The sequence below is a fragment of the Geospiza fortis genome, unplaced genomic scaffold (assembly GCF_000277835.1).
Source record: "Geospiza fortis unplaced genomic scaffold, GeoFor_1.0 scaffold155, whole genome shotgun sequence".
Taxonomy (NCBI): Eukaryota; Metazoa; Chordata; class Aves; order Passeriformes; family Thraupidae; genus Geospiza; species Geospiza fortis.
Window position 1 is genome coordinate 279,768 of NW_005054592.1, and position 15,306 is coordinate 295,073.

The window sequence follows — 15,306 nt, forward strand, 5'->3', positions numbered from 1 at the left end:
AAAAAAATCTCCCCAAACCTATTTTTATTCTGGAGGAAGAGTGTTCTCAGTGGCAGTAGCTAGTCTAGAATAGCTATTGTGCTAAACTGCCACCGTATGAAGGGAGCAATTGCTGATGGGTACTGCTACAGATTTAAAAAATAAACCAAAACATTAAAAATTATATTAGCTGTTGAAAAGGACATCTTGGCTCTTGGGACAGAGCCAAGATAGACTCAAAGGAGGCAAGATAGCTAAATAAACTAAATATTTCAACAGTAAAAGAGCAGAATGTGTTTGGCCCTGTTCAAATTCGCAGGAGAGGTGAAGGTCTCAAGGAACTTTTCTCTTGCAGATGTTCCTGTGTGGCTTACAGGAAAGAAGAGAATAATCCAGTGTCAGCGGAAAGAGGACCCCTGAACAAGTTTACTTGCAGGATGGCTGGGTGCTCAGAGACCTGCACTGAACTGACAGGTAAAAATGGCTCTGGTCATGAGTGTTTATGGCTGAGAGTTCAGCTCCTCCTCTCTGAGCTCCGGCAGGGCACATGCAGCTCTGCAAGGCTGGGTGTGCCTGGGGCTCACAGCTCCTTGGGAGTGCAGCCTTCAGAGGCACTCAGGCTCACCTGCAGGTGAATTAACTCTGAGCCTCAAAGCAGAGTGCTGTGATTTTACTGACACATCGTTGGAGAGGCTAAGATACTGTCATTTCCTATCACATGACTATGCTGAGTATTTACAGATAAGAAAGGGAGCTTTCAAAAATATAGTGACAAGATCAACGCAAATGGGGAGAAGAAAATTCTTTTTTTCTGAATTTTCTGTCATCACTAAAATGAGAACATGTTGTTCTCAGCATGCATTTGTTAGTGAGAGGATCTCCTGTCCTCAATTTTTAAACAGTTATTTACACTTCACATGAGGAAAAGTCTGTTGGGCCTATCTCTGCATTCAAAAGAACATACTAGCTGATATTTAATGTATCTTTAGTATGTCCTTTGAGCTCTCTTGTTTGAAAAAGGGAGTATGAAAATGGTGATGCAGAAATACCTGCCAGCATCCTCCTTTAAATTCAAACATCTCTCTTAAGCAAAGAAGTGTAATTTTGGACCTGCAATTGTCACACAGTGCAGATAATGCACTGATCAAAATCACACTGGGTCTAGAAAAGGAGATTCACTGCAGTACCCTGATGATGATGGCAATGAGGCTGCACTGATAAAAACCCTTTAATCTTGGCAACAAGGGAACCCATTTTTGCCAGGTACCTCTCTGTTCTTTCCTATTGTGTCCTGAAGCCAGATGTACATGTAATGATTTCAGTACATCACATCTTTCAGTTCATCGTGGGCCTGAGAACATAACACAAAAGGCCAGGAAAAGGTAATAATTTCAGCGTCAGTTTTCTGAAGGCACCATTAAATTGATTCTTTCATTGTGTACTTTAATGTACTTCAGAGCATATTTTCTCCCTTTGTTGTAATTCACATTCTCCTGTACATGTCAATTATTTGACACTTGAAGGAAATTTTGATTCTCCAAGTGTTCCTTGCTAAACACACAGCATGTCCATCAGAGTGCACAGCTACCTTGCCCTTGATTAGAGGACACACCCCTATCAAGAGTTTTAAAACCTGATGATTTTCCTGCCTGTAGGTGATATTGCACTTTCAGAGGCTGCTTCAAATAAGTGCTGTAAAAGAAAGAAATGTATAGGACTTCAGCAAAGATATGGACAGAGGCCATACAGGAGAGTTAACTGAACAGAGAGTCAGCTGGGCAAATGCAAAATAAATTGGAAAAACGACAGATTCCAACTCATTTTGCATTTGACCAGCTGACTTCACATGTGGTTGTTAAGAAGAACAGTAATTTTCTTCTTCCCAGTGGTTGTTAAGAAGTTGGTGAATGAAACATGCCAAAAAGGTGTTCCATGGGCAGACTGCATGGATGCTGCTGGTTTGTGAAAATGGTAACAGCGCTAGTTCAAGGAGTAGGTGGAAGCAAGCAGGGAAAACTTGCTTCTTCAGTTCTATTTATTTAATGGTGCACACCCACCTGTATTTAACCCAAACTCACACTAGTCCTCTACAATTTACTTAGTTCCAGTTCAGAGGGAACCACTACTAGCCTAATCATTCTATAGATTATTGCTTTCAGATGCAACCAAAGGCGAGTTTATTAAGAAAGAATTTTCAATCTTTAAAAAGGTCATGATCAGTTCAGGACTGTTAGGATGGTCTGGATGTCTTATCCAAACTGCTCCACTTAAGTCTATGGGAACCTTCCTATCCAGCCTAGACAAAGAAGACAGTATTTAATTCTACACTAAATGTCTCTGACAGTAAGTATTGCTTTAACAAAAATAAGAATGATTTCTTTGTCTTGGCACTCATTGTTGGGAACTGGGCTGGATGGCTAAGGAATTCATCATGTAGAATCATTGTAGATAAAGCCAGATGATATCATGTTGTGCATAAAAGAAGGGAAATTAAGGAAAGAGAAGGCAAAAGAGATGTGTGGAGTTGCTACCCCATCCTTTCTGCTAAGTGGGCTGTGCCCACTGCTGCTAATGGAGGAAGCCCCAGGCTCCTTCTTAATTTTTATTTTTTTTTTCTCTCATCAGCATGTCTGTGTCTGGAAAACCAGTGGGGAGTGTCTGCAAATAGATGGGTGTGCAATTTTTCCTTATTCTAAACTGCAATCAGGACAGAAGAGAGACTGTTTTTGGAATTCTTCAATCAGAGACAGTCTCTTTCTGTACAAGCATCTCTTTTATTCACTTTCTCTTTGGTTTGTGCTTTTTTTTGGTCGGTTTGTTTGTTTTGTTTGTTTTTGTAGCACTGCTCTATAAGCTTTGCATACATGTTGTCTCTGGTCAGAATCTCAGAATGTTCTGGGCTGGAAGGGACCCACAAGGACCATTGGGTCCAGCTCCAAAGGGAATGGTCTGTCCAGGGATTGAGCCCATGACCTTGGTGTTACTTGCTCTCAGTGTGCTCTGTATTGCAGTAATTCTATGCTTTATTTATTTTATGCTTCTGCTGGATTGGGAATAGGATAAATTCCTAGATTTGCCTGGCTTTTAATTTGCAGCCATCACTGCATTAGGAACTGTTGGGGATTCCTGCTCCCACCAGTTGTTTCAACAGCACTAAAAGGCAAAAACAAGGAGTGCTTGAGGATAAAGTCAGAGATTCCACAGCTCAGCAGGGAGAGTCCAGCCAGAAGCCAGCTGTGTGCATTCTTCCTTGCAGGAAGGGGCAATGCCAGTTATCCCCCAGTGCCAGAACAACTTTGCCTGGGAAATGAGAGAGGTAAAGGCTCTCTGAGGCTGCACTTCCTTCATCCCTGTGCCATGAAACTCAGGGAGTGCTGCTGACTGCCCCCCTGCACTGCTTCTGGCATAGCTGGGAAAGGATGCTGGGCTGGAGCAGTTTCCATCTCCAGTTTCCATCTTTAGAGATGGCTGGTGGAAAGGAAAGCATCTTGCAGAGCACAGAGAAATGCTGGGGCCTGGCCTTTGGTGAATACTAAGAAATGGGAGGAAGATTTTATTGGAAATAATAAAAATCATGCCAGTGCTGGAGAAATATTGAGACCTGAGGTGATGGGAAAGACAGTAAGGTATAAAACTCAAAATTTTTTGCTGGAATTTAAATAGAAAGTATATTTTACCATTTTAAATGCTTGTACTTCTAAAAAAAACCTCACTTTACATAGCTTAAAAGGTAAAAATCTTTTTCCATTATATAATGAAAACATAATTATATAATGAAAACATAATTATAAGTAGTGCTGTTGTTGTCTGCAACAAAAACACATTTAGAGAGTTTTGCTACTAGCATGTTTCTATTTTTGCTTTCAATATTTTCATTATTTCTGTGAAAGCTTCCTGATTGAACCCTCTTCTCTCAGATTTTTTACACATGAATTGCAGATCATTCTAATAAGCTTTTTAATTACAGCTAGAAAAGACTATTTAGAGCACTCCTGACTGTTAGAAACAAGTCCATGTGGGGAAAAAGAAGATGTAATTAGCTTTACATGAAAAATAGCTGCTGTCATTTTCCACTGACAGAAGGAAAGGAGAACAATTTCTACACCTCATAGAACATACACACTTGGACTGGAAAGGACTGTTTGGCTCATAGTCCTTACCTTGAGTTTATCTGAAATTTAACTAGTTTTACTACAGGTATTTGCTATGAAAATTTTGAAGGCATTGATATTCTAAGTTCTTGTAGCAAGTCCATTGCATCATCCAGATAAAGAGTATCCCAGTTATTTTAAATGGAGATGGTTTTTGTAAGAGGGTTGGCAATATGAAAAATAAGGCGCTGCCACTGCAGTGTGCTATAACCCATGGAATAGTATAAAGAAATAATAAACTAGTAAAAATAAATAGTGAAAATAAAAAATACTAAAATAATATAAATAAATAAACTTGAGGAATCTTCAGGTCAGCTCAGACTGAGAGCTCTTGCTGTGAATTTTCTTGTTGCAGATCCTGAAGTATCTCTGGTGGCTGAATGCCTGCAGGCTCTGGAAGCAAACCCTGGAGTAAGGAAATTCTTACTGTAATCCTCTGCCCAAACTCTGCCCGAAGGAGCCAGCGCTTGAGCACAGCTGCTGGAGTGCAGTTGGCATGCCAGGATGGGAGTTCCTTGTGAGGAACAGGAAAAGGCCAGGTATGGGCCCTTCTGTGGCTGCAGATGCCTCCAGGACACCCTGCCAAATGCACTTTGGAGATGTCTACTAAATGTGCATGTATCTGGCTCCTTTTCAAGGTTAACTAAGGAAAATGTGATTGAGTATTTGTGTTCCTAGCTCTTCTCAGGTCTACATCCAGGGGAGTGCAAGGGACAAAGTCATTATAATTTCTCTAAGTCTATAAATATGTGGTTTAAAGGTAGCAATGCTCTGTTTTGAAAAGTTTTTACACATTAAAAAAAAAATAGGCCCAGAACAGTTTATTCTGCTTTTTGTCCCCTTTGCTCTAATTCCCTCATATCTAGCAATGTTTTTTATCATCATGTTTATTGTGTTAACTCTCTTATAGCTATTACTGCTTAGTGCAATCTATTTTTTTTTGTAGCATCTGAACATTTTTCCCTACTAATGCAGTATTTTGTTTTCTTAAATATTTATATGCAAAGCTACTGGAGATACAGTGGGCTGTGACAAAATGGAACAGCTGTCTATGGACTTCACTGTGTCAGACACCACCATTTTACAGTGATCCCTGTCCAACGCATGGAGAACCTTTGGGAGGAGTTTCTCTGCTACAGGCCAATGTTTGTCACCTTTCATTTGCAAATATCAAGGTGAGGAACCAAGCAAAAACGTGGATACTTGTGTTCAAGCCAGTTTTCTCCTTTGATAATTCGTACATGACTTATGATTATGTATTTGCTGTACAGCTCTGGGATTCCCTGCTGGACTCTGCCCCAAGCACTGGCTAAGGGCCCACTGGCTCCAAACCAGTTCTCTGCATAGAAGGGTTTGCTCCTGGCTCCTTCACAGGAAAGAACTCAGTTTAGATTGCCTGAATCCACCAATAAAACTTGGATTCACCAGACAGCACCAGCACCTCTGGGCAGTTTTTCTCTTGTGGCAATTTTTCATTTTGATACTGATTGTGAAATCTGAATTTCCAGGAAAGATCGTTCATCTTAAGTCAGAAATTAACAATAATGTGCAAGCACTTTTCAGAAAATAGGCTTTGTTTTTTTTTGTTTTTATTTGTACTTAAGCTTCAAAGGAATTAGCAAAAATCATTTGATCTTTTCTCTTTTTAAGAGTTTTTATTTAGAGTGGTGAATATTGTTGAGGGGAAGAAAACTTTGAAGTAGTCATTAGAAGTAGTGGCTGAAAATATATTTAAAATTTAGGGGATAGTGATAAAACTCAGTTTAATTTAAAAAGAATCTTGTATGTCATTTGCCTCAAAAGGAGCTTGAACTCCATGTGGATGAATTGGAAATGTTCATTTAGGGAGTATGGTTTAAAAGATGTTAAAAAGCTCCAGCTGTAGGGTGATTGATAGATAATTGTAATTATAAACAGGGGTCTGTCACTGCTGCACTTGCAGTCAGACTCACTTTGGAATGGATTTCTAGTTCAAAATGAATTTTGTATTTTCTTGGCACATGGATGTTCAGAGTCAGATCATTTTCAAAAGCTAAAACTTTGGTTTAGAACTGTGACTTTAATGGTGACTGTCACAAGAAGAAAACACACTATTGGAGTAATTGGAATATTTTCAAATGCCATAATCTTTGTCGCCTGCAGACAGTGGAACAGGATTCTGTGCCAATATTGATGGAATACTGGTAAGCTTGTTTCAATTATTGTGAGGCTAGTTGTGTATAAGAACACTTCCTCTTTTAAAATTATATAGAAAGTGCAAGGATCACGTCTGAGGGGATGTCGGGTTTCATTTTGCTTTTTAATTGCTTTTTGGGCACCTATAGTGCACTGTAAAATGCTACTGTAGGTATCATTTATGTTCCTTTTCTACTGCTATGTGTGAGTTACAATCAAATATGGTAAGGAGCAGTTTTTGGGGGATTGGATTCACTTCTTCTCTACAGTTACTTGTTTAACAGTACAGAATAGTTGTTAAATTAAGTTTTAACTCTGTACATACAGAGAATCAGTAAGGGGGAATATTGATAGAGAACTGAAGGAACAGACAGAGTCCATAACAATTTCCACTGCCTGAAATTTGGTCCCAGGAACTGAAGATCAAAAAAAACTACCTGCAATTACAGGTTGCTGCTTAGAAGTCATGAAGAGAGGCAGGAGATTGTTCATTTTTTGGATGGATATTGGCACACTTTAAATAGGGATAACAGGCAGACAGCAGTATTAACACCCAGTATTTAAGATCCCCTGGTGTTGTTAAATATTCCTTGAGGTTTTTATTTGAGCTCAGGTTTGCTTATCTACCTCCACCTCAGCTGATGGGATGAAGAAGATAGATACACCCAATTTAGTCTCTGCTGTTAGTTCCTGATGAAACAGACATTTTGCCTTAATGAAGGTAAGTATTAATAACTTTTTATTAAAAGGTGGATTCAGAAGACAAGAAATTGGAATATGAAACTTTCAGGTAAATAATTTTATGTCCAGTCATCTTATATTATCTGTACAAACTTCCTCCAGAAATTCAGCACTCTAGTATTAAATATAAGTATTGAAAAACACTTAAAACCACAATAATTGTTAGTAATTCTATGTAATTACTTTCTACCTGGGTTAATGTTTAACTAGCAGAGAGTCAAGATATCTGTGAAAGTCAATTTAGACCAGCTTTGTTATATCACAGCACAAGAGAGATGAATAAATTGAGTAATATTTTATTGATCAGAAACAATACTTTTCTCAGCAATTAAAATGCATGATTCATATGAACAAGGTGAAAATGAAACATCCAAAAAAATAACTTCACATTTTTTCCATTTTCTTCTTAGTGTAAGCAATAAATACAATGCCGTAGCTTCTATTAATCTTATTTACATAGTACAATAAATGAATGTTGCCTGGTTGCCAGCCCAAATGTTTCTTGACATCAAAAGGAACACATAGTGCAGCATTTCTACAGCCAAATACTCTTGTAGATCACCACCATGAAAAACTGAATAACATAAATGTCAACATTAAAAAACCAACTGAGGGACCCTGCAATGCAGCCATTTATTAAATGAAGACAGTAGCATTAAAAATAGACATTTTCTCTCATTGAATCATAACATGCTGGTGTTACAGATAAAAAATATAAGACAACTATTGCTGTAGCCCCTGTAGATTGATACAATAAGTCCTCACTAAATAAAAAAAAAAGAAACAGCAAATAATAACAGGTAATAAACAAATAATAATCTGCATGTTCAAAGGAATCTCACAGCCCCACCAAAAGAGATTTTTACTTCCATCCCAGAGAAGACAGCTATGGACTGCAACATTCTGTAAAGTAGAAGAGAGCCATGAGAAATCAGCATAAAAATTTGATTTAAACTTAGGGTGACAGAAAAATATTTTAAGAATTAGACCCTTCTCTTAGCTACGTAGAAACTGAAAAAAGGTGAGGTAGGAAGACAAAATAAGGAATTGGTATTTTCCAATGCAAATTAGAAAACAGATTATCTAACCTCAGCAGGAGAGGGAAAATACAGCTCTGCTATACCATGTGACCCTTCACAGCCAGAAAGATTTTCTTGCACATGCAGCTGGCTGTGTTTCTTTTCCAAAGTGAAGATGGGGAGCTGTGTGCCTAGAAGGAAGCTGTGATTGTCCACCTAGAATTGGGGTAATTTCTGAATAAAAACAATTTTCCCTCCTAAATTATAATTACACATTTCTCTAATAGAAATATACATTAAATGACAAAATCTGTAGTCTGTTAAATTTGAACTGCCTCTCTGAGACTGAAGCTTAATTAAAGTCTAATACTGTATCACACTCTAAACCAACATCTATGTGTTCATTACAGCAACAATCCACCAGGTACCATGAAATAATTGTCTAATAATGTGCAATAAATGGTTTACAGCACATTTAAATGGACAGACACCTGTCTGGGCTTTGAATCTCAGTGGTACCTGCAGATTGTGCAAAGGGAACTCAAGACAGATTTATACCAGCTGATGATCTGGTCCCACAAATGTAAAGCTGCTACAATGGAGCAGGAATTCTCTGCACCACTGATATCTTCAGAACATGGCACAAATGTTAAGTAACACTATGAAGATCAGCAAGCAGAGTTGTAAATAACCTCTAGTCATGTTGCAGCAGACATTGTTACAATCACTCTTAAAATTTAAGAGACTGTGACATCTGATTGCCAGATCTCACACTACATAATCCAACAGATTCCTCAAATCATCCCCATCAACTGACCAGCAAGCTCTGCAGTAAAGGAGAAATCTTCATTTGTGCATCCTAGCTGAAATTCTATATTGTGAAACGATAAGATTAATAAAACACTTCCTATGTTCAATCTCCAGACATAAGAACTGTAAAAAAAAAAACCTAAAGGTAGGTGCAAGTGGCAGGACCTTGCCATGTCCTCCTAATGTTTTCTTTGTAAGTACAAAGCATTAAACACCTTATGAAGTCACAAAGTAATAAACACTGAAAATTACACTACTGAAGCATAGAGAAAAGCTACTGACAAAAATGTTTAAATGTCAAAGTCAAGGTGGTTTGTATAAAATAATTTTTCTATGCAAAATTATTTCAAAGTGGTCTCAGAAAGAACTGTCTTCCAATTTTTTGACTGGACTACATGCATCAGAAATATGTTCATTGGCAAAACAGTCTGTTAAAGCTCCAGCATCTACTTTTTGTTCTGCCTAATTTTGGTTTTTCAAGTAGACTTATCTGCAAATGAAATGTATAAACTTTCTTCTTACATTCTTAATTTTCAGTGATCTCACCTCATTTCCTGCCCTCATTCTTGAGCATTTTTGTCATTTCACTTAACAAAACTACTATTTCTTTAAAGCGTAAAAATTTAAGAAAAATATGTTTCTATAAAGACACATTTTCTCAAGACCTTCGTGACAACCTCCTAGTTTTCAGTGAGACCTTTATGCACCAGCAGAACCAAAGAAACAACATATAAAGTACTGTTCTTAGCTAATTAACTGAGACAGAGATTCAGAATCAACCGATCCAAAATAATTTGAAATTCTCAATCCATAAAGTTTTGAAGCTGTATAATACAAAACTTATGTTGGATTTTCCAAATAATGAGAGCTACGAACATTAGTTTGCTTGGTTAGTCTGAGTCTCTTATACTGGCTTTAAAGGTAGTATAACGTGCACAGTGCTCAGTCTTGCACGCTCACCTCACACAGCAAAAACAGCCACAAAATTAACCAAAATTTTGCCCCAAGAATAAAGGAATAAGTTATCAAGCACATGGCCAGGGAAATATATAAAAGCAAAATCAAAACAATGCCACAAGGAATTCTGTACATGATCTTCTCCAGTTGAGTAAATTCCTTAAGCACACAGTGAAGTTCCACCAGCTGCAGTTACGAGTGTCTGGAGGGACTTACAGTGACTCAGGTTACTCCTTTGCTCTCTGGCAGTGAGGCCTCATCAGTCTTGTCTTTGTTAAATCCAGAAGAAACTTCCATACAATTCAGGAGAAGGAGACACTTCTGAATATCCTGAAATAGCTTCAATAAAATTGCTCAAATCTTGGTGCAAGATAATACATTGCAGTACAGAAGTACATGAAGGCTCACACTGGAAGTGGTGTCTCTGTGCTTGGTGTAAAACAGTGGGAAGAAAACAAACTGGCCAAACCAAAGCAAAACATCAATATCTTTATCCAAAACAGCAGTATCTATTTTTGAATAGATACCTCAGACTACCTGTCAGGATTTTTGACAGCCAAATGAATACTGGACCAAAAAAAACCCGGAAAACTTCTTGTTATTATTGCACCGACTTAAACCATTTTGCTTTGCTCTATTTTAGGTTGAATTAAGACAACAGAGTTCGGTATTTACACTCTAAGATTCTATAGGCAAAATAAGTGGCTTCAACACAGCACAGTCTTATACAAACTTCCAAGAAAATAAGAAATCCTTCATTGATTCCCTTTGTACAAAAATTTGCCAACTTTGTCTACACAGTAGAAACTGAAGAGGCAAAGTTTGTATCCTTATATAAATGCACATACATATATAGATATATATGCACAGATGTCCATACTGTATAGATACACAAACAGCAGTATATATGCGTGTGTGTATACACACACACACACACACACACACACACGAGAAACGTTGGTTTAGGAGAAGAACATACCCCAAGGTAGCTGACATCTTCTGGCCATGAAGTCACTGGATCAGCCATGGATTGGCACAAGGCATGGGGCAGGGGGCAGCTCCTCAGCCATAGAGCTTCTCAGTCTTGAGAGCCACACTGTCCATGTCGTGGTAGCCCTTGCCGTTGAGGTGCTCGCCGACGCAGTCATGGCCGTAGCCGTAGCCCTGCACGTCGCTGATGGTGGACACGGTGTAGGAGGCCGTGCGCAGGGCGTCCGAGTGGCTGAAGCTGTGCTCAAACTGGATCTTGTACTGGTTCCAGTGTCTCCTCAGCACTGCCTGCACCTGTGCCCCCACACAAAGCAAAATGCACATAAACCACGGCTCAAGGGCTTCGTTGTCTCTTTCTTCTTTGTCTCAGCAAATGGGGCAGCAAGGCTCAGAAATCCTGGGCAAGGATACCTACCTACAGGCCATTTAGCACTTGAGACTAAATGTTCTGAATTGTTCACCACTTAGCATCATTTTACAGTAAATTTGGTGTGAAGTAATGGCATTTTACACTTGTAGCATACTAGCTGCTCAGAGAAAGCACAGGTTACAGGAGGAACAGCAGCCACACAATTTTCTGCTTCCTCCCCTGTGAACTGCAGTCTAGTACAGGATTCTGCAATCCAGATCAGAAACAGAGGTGAAAAAGGTAATTTCTGTTCATCCTTATTTTCAAAAGGCCACATCCTCACCATTTGTAAATCCATTTACTCTCAACAAACCATAATTTACATTTGCTGTAATCATTACATGATTTTAGCACAAGTCGGTCTTTTGGCACAAGTCATTACATGATTTTGGCTCAAGTCAGTCTTTCCCAATTTCTGACCATGCCTTAAGCAAATGACAAGAAGGACAAATTCCTGAACACCACATTTCTAGCAGAGTTAAAAATAAAGCTGATGAAATAGCTGAAGGCCCCATTGCTTTACATGTCCGCACTGAAAGGATGTGATGTTTGTCATGGCCTTCCTCCCCTCCAATATGGTTAAACACCTGTGCAGAGTGGAGCCATGAAGTGTCACATTCATGAAATTCCCATAGAATTAGTCTTTCAGGGCAAATGCCAAGTGGGGAATGCTAACAATGGTAATAGCTCCTGTTGTTGCTTTTTCAAACATTTTTCTATTTAAAAAAATAAATGCCTACAGGTCATGAATATTTAATTTCCTTTTCAGCCAAACTTTCTACAGAAAGCAGTCCTAACTGCTAACCAGTGAACAGTGACTGCCCCAGTTAGTTGTTTATATTTTGGGTAAATATTTTTGGGATTTTCCATATGTCTTCAGGGTTTATGTTTGCTTTCCATTTCCCTCACACAATGGCTCCTTTTGTCTAATTTTACTCTGGCTTTAATCATGAAAAATAAAAATAAATACCAGAAAAGGGATGTAGTTTTTAGACTTCCTGCAGTCTGGTATCTGAAACCTCTGTTTAAAGAAGAATTTCATATTTCTCAAATCCTTCACAGGGAAATGTGAGAGTAAGGAAAGAAGTATCAACCAATTAACATAACAAATTAGCATAAACTTTAGGGCAAAGGAAGTGCTTTCTTACTGTTCATAAAAACTTTCTAATCCACTCTAAACATCTAAACACAAATTTTCAAACACTGAGAAATCAATGAGCTTAATAATTTTGAGTTTCAGATCTTATTGCTTTTCATATAAAACTTCTGTACTTCTTCAGAGTCTAAAGGCTGAGTTCTTGTTTCAGCATAGGGAGTTTTTGATTAATTATTATATGCATTGCATAGAACCTTAGAATAGAGCAAATACAGAACCTTAAGTCTTTGCATAATTTGAATCCATCTCCTGTAATCTATCATAAAGCCAAGACAAGGAGCGTATTCAAAATTCCAGCTTTTCCAAGAGGGAAGCTTGGAATTTAGTTTGGAATCAATCAATCTCTGTTCATCACTAAGCTATGTGCTATTTGTTCTCCTTTCACAGTCAGTTACTTCAATAAGCTCAGAGTCTGAACGTAGACACACATGCAAAAAATTACACATTGAGCAATTTTCACTTTAGACAAGACAGGCTGGAGGTGGAGAAAATGCCAGCAACTGGAACTAAATGGCTTAACAAGGCCAAAGAAGTCTCTTGGCAGAGCTGGGAGATTAACTAGGCTTGCCAAATTACACACTCCACTCCTCTCCCACACTTCTCCTGAACAATTGTTCATCTTATTTTTGCTTGTTAATAGCATTTGTTAACCAATCCTAAAGGATTCCATAGCTCCCGAGAGCCACCAGCATCCCTGCAAGACAAGGGGCTAGTCTTGGGACTAGTGCCAGGGAAAAGCAGTCCAGCTGCTCCATACCAGGGACAGAGCTATAAAAGGGTTTCCTGCATGGGCAAAGAGCATTTCCTCTCTGCCTGCCCCAGTGCCCATCACGCTCTCTCCATGCATTTCTGACTGAGCCACTATTCCTGGCATTCTTCCCAAAGCCTCGCCATTACTGCTGAATCAGGACTGTACCCCTGTCCTGCTGTGTGTCTCTTCTTGTAGGGTCTTATATCCTTTCATCTACTGTGAGTGGCTTTCAGTCTTCTCTAATCTTGCAATCATTTATAGAAGAAGATGGGAAAAATCAATTACACACTGTTTAACAATATGTATGTCTGCTCACAAAGTGAGAACAGAACTTTTACCGCTTTCTCCTCAGCTTTGAGCAGTGACATAGAGCTGTAAATTCAGCTCAGGAGGGGTAGAAGTTTGTAACTTTGTCACAAGAAAGGATATTACAGAAAACATTGAATGAAAAATACTGCAATAATATAATTGTGTTTCTAAGTCATTAACAGAGATGCTGGTCCCAGCTGGAAGAATCTTTCTTTCTTTCTCACCTTCTAACTTAATAATGGCTGGACTTGATGAGTTTGCAGGAAGGACTCCTTCCAGTCAGTCCTATAACACTGGTAGCTTGATGTTGGATATCAGACAAATTAAACAGCTCAGTAGCCAACCAGGAGGAAAAAAAAACAAACCAAAACACAACACAGCCTCATCTATCTCATCTATTGTACAACAGATTGTATAACCTCGCAAACCTGAGACTGTGATCTTCATGGCAACATTTCTGTGGAGCACAAGGGAAAAAAGCAAACAAACCCCACAAGGCTTACACAGATCATGTAGGTCATTACAGCACCTGCTATTAAAATTTCAACAGGAATCTTCCTACCAGTTGATCAGAGATCTGGGACAAGCTTCTCCTCTGAGCACAGCCTGTATGAGCCCAAAAGCCACTCCAGGCCATCTGAAGCTGGCAAACCTGATGTGTTGAGAGCATCTCACTGTGGGCTGCTGGCCCATGAGCAGACTGGCTGTGAGTGTCCTTGGGGAAGCCCTGCCACAGAGGATCCAAGCTGAAGGGCTTGCACATCCACCCTGGCTGGAGGAGCTCGGTGGCCAGCAGCTGCAGTGCCTGCAAGAACTGGATTTAACAGGCCATCCCTGGCTGCTCTGCTCAGCAAACTGGAGAGGTTCCTTGGCTGCAGTCAGCAGCACATACCAGCTATTTTTCTTACACTTCTTAATTCATCTTCACTGAAGTTCTATCCTAGCAGATCACTTTCTTTCACTTTTCAGTCAAAAGTGTCTTGCTTGAACAAGATTTGGCTCCTGATATTTGGTGCAGAACACACTAAAATGTACAGTAACAGGCTAAGACTTAGACAGAAACTAGTTCTTTTAGCATTTTTTAATTGCTAATACCACCACCCTGCAGCCCCACTTGCTGGGGCTGAAACCTTTTAGGAGAAAAAGGAAAGACATTTTTTCTGTGCTGGCATTTTTCCCTACCTATATTCTCCCCTTGCATTTCCTGACTGGTACAGTTGTTTATAAAGCACTAGGTCCTTTCCTGAGCAAGGTGTAGTGAAAATCATTTTAAAAAAGCAAGTAGTGGTCACTGAACCCAAAAGTGGTTTAAAAAGGGTAAATTTCCACTCTCTAAAGAGCAAATACAGACATATATGTTTAACTAAGCCAAGGTCTATGGTCTAAAAACTGAACTCCTAAATTAATAAATGTTAAAATACCTACATCCTCCTTTAAATAGTATTCTACCAGTAGATATTCAAGCAATGATTCACTTATTAGCATTTGTAGAAGTTGTGGAAGAGCTCATCTTTTACCACTGGTGAGCCCATGGTGGAATGACTCAGGTTTGGTTTTTCTTACACAGCAGAAAAGGATATGTTAAAAAATATGAGTTTGTAACAATGAAATATTAACAGCTACAGGAATAGATTTCAAAATCAATCATAATTTAAAATTAAAAACAGCCTTGGAAGAGGCACAAGGATGAAGACAGAACTGAGCAGTGGACAATATTTTTTCATAAAAACTGCAGAAATTTCAAGAAATTTCACCCCTCCTCCTTAATTTTCTGCTGGAGCAGAACAAACTGATTTTTTTCAAAATACCTGTTTTTAGAAGGCAATCTGAACTATACTATGGCATTGTGAATGCATACT

The 15,306-nt window shown here is 38.8% G+C and overlaps 1 protein-coding gene and 1 long non-coding RNA gene across 2 annotated transcripts in view; one reads left to right on the top strand and one right to left on the bottom strand.

The window, feature by feature from the left end:
• The first annotated feature begins 380 nt into the window (after nt 1-380).
• LOC115948881 overlaps nt 381-15,306 on the top strand; it is a 26,946-nt gene continuing 12,020 nt past the window's right edge. Inside the window, exons 1-3 of the long non-coding RNA XR_004082650.1 lie at nt 381-453; nt 4,486-4,669; nt 5,138-5,305. This is a non-coding gene — a long non-coding RNA (uncharacterized LOC115948881). The remainder of the gene's footprint in view (nt 454-4,485; nt 4,670-5,137; nt 5,306-15,306) is intronic.
• CALCRL (calcitonin receptor like receptor) overlaps nt 7,327-15,306 on the bottom strand; it is a 63,207-nt gene continuing 55,227 nt past the window's right edge. The window contains exon 14 of the mRNA XM_005430001.3: nt 7,327-11,116. Coding sequence (XP_005430058.1) covers nt 10,895-11,116 — 222 coding nt within the window. The 3' untranslated portion in view covers nt 7,327-10,894. The remainder of the gene's footprint in view (nt 11,117-15,306) is intronic.